Genomic DNA, 7,384 nt, shown 5'->3' with positions numbered 1-7,384 from the left:
GTAAAACCTTTCAAGGTTAAAAGAACAAAAGGGAATGCAATTTTACAAAAAAAATGCGATGTTAGGAGACCTGGAGGTTACATATCCACAAACTGTACTTTTCACGAAGAAGGAGCACGTTAGAAGTGTTTGACAGTGGAGAAGATAACCAGGTTAGCCTCTCCATGCAGCTCCTCGCTATCTAAAAAAGTGCACTAAGCTCTTAGTACGGAAAAACGAAACCAGTTGCAAACACGTCCTTTGCAAAGACTAGAAGGACGTTACTGTAGCATTGTTTCACTGTCCACGAATGACAAATAATGATGGAAGAAGCATGAACATATTTGTTTACATTGGCTATTATTATGCCAAAAATAGTGTCAAAATAAAATTTCTTCCACTGGTGCTTTCATGAGACAGAAACGCAAACATGCTGAAGGACTAAAACCTGTGGCAGCAAATCAAGTACCAGATACGATTTAAGTTGAGATTTTCGTGATGCAAAGTGGAAAAGGATTAAAGTTGCTATACAGCCAGTTATTTTAATCAAGTTGTTAATTGACAGGATGTTTTTTATTATTATTTACTCTCTTTAACTGCACTTGAACAATGTGTTTGTCTTCCTATCAGATTGAATGTAGAGATTCACTTTCACCCTTCACATTTCAAAATGACTGAATTGTGTTCCTATCAGCCTCAGCACCGCCTACAGTCCACCCTCAGATAAAAGCCGTGGGGCAAATAAGCTTGTGTTACAGCCACCAAAATGTCCTGTTACAGAATAGCAAAACACCAGCTAAGGAATGCAACATTAATTGGAGAAAAATATTCATCGATCTCTATAGCGCTTTTTCTCCAAGGGTCCGTAACGTTCCTCCCCCACATCCCCAATTCATTTAGTGTAGCTATGCAACAACGGCACAGATAAATCCAATATTTGTCTGCTTTTAATAGTCACAGTACAATCTTAACTGATTTTATAGATGTCATGTCTATGCTTGCTTTGAAATAAAGAAAAACGTACTTTAAGCATTCAGATGGTTATTATAATTGTTCTACGTGTAGAATCCCATATATATTAATTGTATATGAAAATCTACACTTTTATAAGTTTAACTTACGTGAAAAGATGGTTGGGAGATACATTGGTATGTTATAGAGCAATCGGTATGAGCTAAATATAGAAAAATGCAATTGACCTAAGCTTGAAAAAAAATTGCCATAATTTCTGCAGTTAAACAAAACCCCAACTTTTTCCTCTGGAATGTTTCTGCAGGATGTTTCATTGGCTGCAACCAAAAGCTGCAAAAAGTACAGCGTGCAGTAAGTATTCACATTTGTCACCAGAAACAATCTATGCATAATTAATTACAGTAACATGTCACATGCACTGATAGGATGCAGATGAACAGCCTTTCAAGGGTAATACATGTAAATGTACTTTCAATATGCACATTTGCCTAATGATTTCCAATTAATAGCATCATTTAAAATAGCCCTGTCCTCAGGAAACAGCAAGCAAACAGTGACTTCTTAGTCTGTCAGGGCTCTCTGAGCTCTCAGCCTTGTAGCAGTGTTCTGTCATTAGAGAGGAAAGTTCAAGTTGATTTTATGTTTATTTATGTTTTACACGTACATCTCCTGCCTAAATCTGGAGCCTACAGTGCTCTACTACTGAGCCTGACCATTGATGTATGCAGTCGTATTTTTAAATAGGCACTTTGAAAAGCTGCTTGATACTCTAATTCAAAGTGACTTTCAGGAAGTCTCAGCCTGCACCAACATCTTGTTATAGCAGTAAATATTACCTAGGTATATCATATTCTGCACACAGAATGCTTACAGCAACGCATTCCTCACTCCTTCAGTGCCTGCCCTTACAATCTGCATACGCTCGCCCCAGCCTCTCTTCTTGAGCCCTTATACTTGCAGGGTGTTTTTATTCCCACTTTAACTCTCCAAAACAGAGGGAAGAACGTTAGGAGGCTGTCTTTTATACGAGAGGGAGAAGTACAGAGGGAGAGGGCCGAGGGTTTTGTGACCGAACTCTGATCTCTGCGATCGCAATGTAAAAATGCCCATTTCATTCCTTCCTAAGTGCCTTTGTAAAACGTTCGCTGCGAGTCCGGGCTCGGCATTTACTGTACAGTATTTACTACCCTCAGCTGTGCCTGGCGCAGCCACACCTCCTTCCCCACATTGGCTCCGAACACGGAAGGCCCGAGCAGCCGCTTCGCTTGTATTTGTACCAGTGAGAGCGTCTCGGGGCCTGATGGACATGCTGCTGGCCTCCAATGGCAGCGAGCACAGGCTGGATTTGGCAGCTCCTGCGCCTGCAGTATAAAAGCCGGCACGAGCAGCTTACCGCTTCATTCTGCGCTCAGGCAGCTGCTTAGAGAGGAAAGGCAGAGAGGCAGAGAAGCAAGCGGAGAGCGAGCTCCCACAGTGTTTCTGTGCGCTGGAACTGCTCTCTCCATCTGTCTTTCAGCATGAAAGCTTTCAGTCCTGTAAGATCTGTCAGGAAAAACAGCCTCTCGGAGCACAACCTAGGCATATCCCGGAGCAAAACCCCCGTGGATGATCCTATGAGTTTGCTGTACAACATGAATGACTGCTACTCCAAACTGAAAGAGCTAGTGCCCAGCATCCCTCAGAACAAGAAAGTAAGCAAGATGGAAATCCTGCAGCATGTCATCGACTACATTCTGGACCTGCAGATCGCCTTAGATTCACATCCCAGTATTGTCAGTCTCCATCACCAGAGACCAGGACAAAATCCTTCTTCGAGAACTCCTCTGACCACCTTAAACACAGACATCAGCATCCTGTCGTTACAGGTAAATGACCTCTCCGTAGCTGCCCTGTTTCTGTCCGCTGACCTAGATACGGTATTTTAAGTCAATGTTAGAACTGTCTTTAATGCAGAACGTGGCCAACCTGAGTAATGGTTACTGAAGACAGAGGGCTAGATTAAAATGTATGGAAATTCCAGCAAAACTGCCACTACCTCTGCTAGCCATTGTTACGAGTCTGTATCAAAACATGTCATGAGTGAAGAACTTCACGATCCAGAGTACTTTTTCTGCTTTTTTGACTGCTAAGACATTTAACACTGCTCTGTTTTGTTGTATTTTCTCCTTGCAGGCATCTGAATTCCCCTCAGAACTAATGTCAAATGACAGCAAAGCACTTTGTGGCTAAATCAAACGGTGAGTAAAGTGAGCCTTATTTTTAAACTTCAGATGAAAGTGCTTCCATTCAGAATGGAAAAATTCTGTTTATGAGGCTGTTACTATTTTTAAAAAGTCTATCATAAAAGTTGATTAGGATATGCCTTTATAACCAGCAATCCAACCATTAAAATTAGATTAATAATGGAGTCTGATAGTCCAAAGTATATTTTGGTTTCTAAGGATAATTAAGCAGCACAGACTGTTTGCTCTGATACTACTCACTGCTCAATGCCAATTCTCTGGTTATCTGTTTCTGAAGTCTTAACTTCCCGGGCCAGAGTGACTGATTAAGTTGGGAAACTTGGCACAGTTTCTTAAATTTTGTGATGTGGGATTGTCTACACTATCAGTTAAATAAATGACTGCTTTTAATCAAATAATTGCTGTAAGAGGCAGACTGGCGCCTCTGAGCAGTGCATTTACAGAGATCTAAATAGAGATTGGACTGAGAATCCCCTTTCTATCCTTTCCATTGAGTGTATGTTTTTTTAATGTTCAATTTGTGCTCTTGAGAGTGAGTGTGTGAGCGTGTATGTGTTGCATCTGGACGCCAGGGTTTGCCCAATCTTTGAGTGTTTGGTTAAATGTTCAAACTGTGGCTTCCTCTCTGGCGCCAGTCTGTCCGGATCTCTGCCCTGTTAGCATTCTCCTAAATACGCCTCTTTTCAATCTTTTGCAGGTGTTCCACTGATGAGATTTTTTTTTTTTTTGCACAAGAAAATATCTACAGGATTTTTTTTTTTGAGGTGCTGAATTTATTTTTCAGCTGTGTCTGGAGGGGGAATCCACATCTAAAAGGACCTTTTAAAATTAATACAGAAGAAAAATCAAGATTGATCTTTATCCCCACCCCATTCTTCAACTTGGACTGAACCTAGTTATTTATGAAGAGACTCTTAAATACCCTTTCCCTAGTTGGAAGGCTTCCTTTATATACTATTCCCAACGTGGGGAGCGAAACAAAATCTCACAAGGAGTTGCCCATTTTAAGCAGACTTTGCCTTTTTTTTCCAAAGGTGGAGCGTGAGTACCAGAAGGATCCAGTGTTCAGTTTTTTAGGAAAGTCTATGGTCAGAAATTACCTTTTTTGACACAAACCTAGGACTGAATGCTGTGTATATATTTATATATAAATATATATATATGAGTGAAACCTTGTGAACTCTTTAATTAGAGTTTTCTTGTATAGTGGCAGAAATGTAAATTTCTGCAAAAAGTGTAATGATGTACTTAATCATGCTAAACTTTTTATAAAAGTTTAGTTGTAAACTTAACCCTTTTTATACAAAATAAATCAAGTGTGTTTATTGAACTGATTGCTTGCTTTATTCTTTGGGGACCAACAGTTTGTGGCTTTGATTTGTTTTTTAAATACTTATACATTCTGTTATGATTTTACTGAGTAAAAGTTCAAATATGTAGAGAATATAAAGAATAAAATTACCTATAGTGAACAATAATTCTTGTAACTTGGAAAATCTTATTTGAGTATATATTCCAAACTTCTAGATGATCTCCCTGGAAACAGTGTGAAAGGAACTAGTAAAGTAATTTATTACAGAGGGGATGCTATTGACAAAGTGTTTGGAAACATGCACAAAAGCAGTTAGTCCATAGACATTCCCAAGGAGTGCTGACTTTTTTTTTCATCCCGACGGATGATTTACTTTCAGTTCTCAGTAGTGATGCCCCAGATCCGTTAATTTGTGTTTAGAATAATCACTCAGAATTAAGGGTTGTGGGTGGTTATTAGTCCCCCAACTATTAAATTTCTGTAAAAAGGCTTTGAATGCAAGAGTTGGTGATGCGTTAACATGGGATCTAGAATGATGAAGTGACTGTTGCCTTTCCACACTGGAATTTTCATGCTTCCATGCAATATTTCAATGAAATGGGGTTTCTAATCAGTTGCAGCAGCTTCTCCATATGACTAAGATATTGAGAATTGAGCTAAATCGCTGTTGTGTTACTGATTAAACTTTGGCTGCTCCTAAAGGAACTCTTTCTCCATAAGAATTAAATTAAGTTTGAAATAAGAACCTAAATTCTTGAAAGCCAGTAACAGTTTATTTCTTCTTTCCTTCCCTTCTGCCTTCAGAAACCTGCATGCAACATGCCCTACTTACTCAAGGACATTTGTTGTACCCTACAAATGCACTAGAACTATCACTGTTTATTAGATTTATTCAGTTGTCATAAGACAGTAGATGTGGGAACTGTGCCTTATCAGATGACATTCTAATTTAAGCTCAGTTATAAAGTTGCCTAAAATGGGAAGTTAAGTTCCTGCATATGAATTGAGAGAATCATTAGCAACAGGAATGAAGGAAACTTTGCCCATACTTTGGGTAAGTACTGCTCCCTGGCAGGCATTACACTTGGGGGCCCGAGGGAGCGTGTTTAAGATTTCTACGCTCTAGGGACTCTTAGAGTGAAAGGCAGGAGCCTCACCTGGGGCCAGGAACACTTTCCCCAGCGAACAGGTGGGTGGGTGGTGCCTCTCCGGCTGCAGCAGCTGCCTTTCCTTGCCCTTGCCATCAAATCCATTCACGTAGGCTGGGAGAAAGCCAGCTCTGATCTCTTAATACAGAAGCTGCCCAGCCCAAGCAGCACCGCAACCTTTCAAAGGATCGATGCAATCAGACCACAAGAACGGTTTGCAGAGCCGGCACTGGGACTGGAGTTAGGAAAAGAGCTGATCTACTGCTCCTCACAATGCACCCCCACCCCCCAAACCACTAGTGATTAAGGAAATCTCTTAGCTGTAGCAAACATTCACAATGCCTCCTGTGGCGAAGCCTTGCTACTGTCTCAGCACTGAGACTGCACAACTGCCTCCAACTTCATGCAATGAACGTTTAACCCTGACCGCCAAGTAGTAAAATATTTCATCAACACAAATCAGCATGTCTCTGTCCCTAAAATACTACTTCTCACAAATGTTTTATCTATTTCTGAACAGTAGCAGATTCAGGGGTTAAACCAGCACTGAGATCTATGCCCCTTTCAAAACACTAACAATCTAACACAATCAGCAACCAATTCCTCCCCCAAAACTGATTTTTCACCCTATTGTTCACTTTCCGTGAGACCTCAATAAGTGTCACTTTAAAGCCACAGTTCAGTTTATGATATTAGGGAGCTGTGACAGTCAAATTATTGTAATTATTGCAAGATCAACTCCTTTAGAAAGTAAGGCATTTGCACTTTGATATTTTTGAGCTACAGGATGATCAATACATTTGTAGAATGAAACAAATTTTCTTTCTCACGCATAGCCAAAAGAGAAATTCACAATTTACCAGGCGTGGGGAGATGAACAGAAAAAACAAACAAACACGTTTTAAAAAATGCAAATTAAGAAAAGAAAAATGTTTTCTTCTTTCAGGATTAACCAGTTGGACATCTCTACAATGCATTCCTGTGATCAGAATTAGGGGCTTATGCTAGGTGCTCTGCTTGGAGATGCGCTCTTTGGTTTTGTTCTGGAGATTTTATACTTCAAAGCTAAACAGCAAGGTCAAAGTTTAATCTTCAAAGCCTTAACATTAATTCTTGAAGCTTCCTTGAAGAATTGGGCTTTCTTAAATATATAATATTGTCATTGTTCCCCCAGAATATATTTGAAAATTCTGTGAAATTTCCACCACTTCCTCTGGCCTTGTTACTCTATATGGAAACACAGTCGTTGCCAACAATCAAGATAACTGACTAGCTGAACACAGTAGATCAAGACAAACCATATTTAACAATGTGTTAACGAACACATTGGCAATGCTCATGATTAAACACTGTAAAGTCTTCTAGCGTAGGCCATGCAAGAAAGTTGCAAATGCACCTACAGACATAAAGTGTCCACTAGAAAATAAAAGGACCCAACAACACATTGAAGATGGTTCTTCCCTCTAAAACAGGGTTTTCCAAACTTGGTATTGCTTACTTATTGCCTTTAACAGATGGACCAACTCCTGAGGTCATCCTAAGCCATGGCTGTGCAATAAAACATCTCATTTGAGTGTTCAGGGAATGTCTTTGTATTATGAAGTATTTAATGCACTGCTGGTAATACCTATTAGAACAGGTTACAAATCCTCTCTCACATGCTTGGGTGGTAAGAGTTCCTCCAATCTATCACCAGGTGAGGGAAACAAAGAGAGCAGACGTCTGGGTTT

General features: G+C 39.9%; 1 protein-coding gene across 1 annotated transcript; it reads left to right on the top strand.

Annotated features, from left to right (window-relative positions):
- The first annotated feature begins 2,332 nt into the window (after window positions 1-2,332).
- Window positions 2,333-4,524, top strand: ID2 (inhibitor of DNA binding 2). The gene is made up of 3 exons (XM_026097234.2): window positions 2,333-2,816; window positions 3,124-3,188; window positions 3,892-4,524. The coding sequence occupies exons 1-2, from the start codon at window positions 2,469-2,471 to the stop codon at window positions 3,178-3,180; spliced, it is 405 nt and encodes a 134-aa protein (XP_025953019.1). The 5' UTR covers window positions 2,333-2,468; the 3' UTR covers window positions 3,181-3,188; window positions 3,892-4,524.
- Window positions 4,525-7,384: the final 2,860 nt, after the last annotated feature.

Source organism: Dromaius novaehollandiae, chromosome 3, assembly GCF_036370855.1.
Source record: "Dromaius novaehollandiae isolate bDroNov1 chromosome 3, bDroNov1.hap1, whole genome shotgun sequence".
In the NCBI taxonomy this organism is placed as follows: Eukaryota; Metazoa; Chordata; class Aves; order Casuariiformes; family Dromaiidae; genus Dromaius; species Dromaius novaehollandiae.
This window is presented reverse-complemented; position numbering and strand designations above follow the sequence as displayed.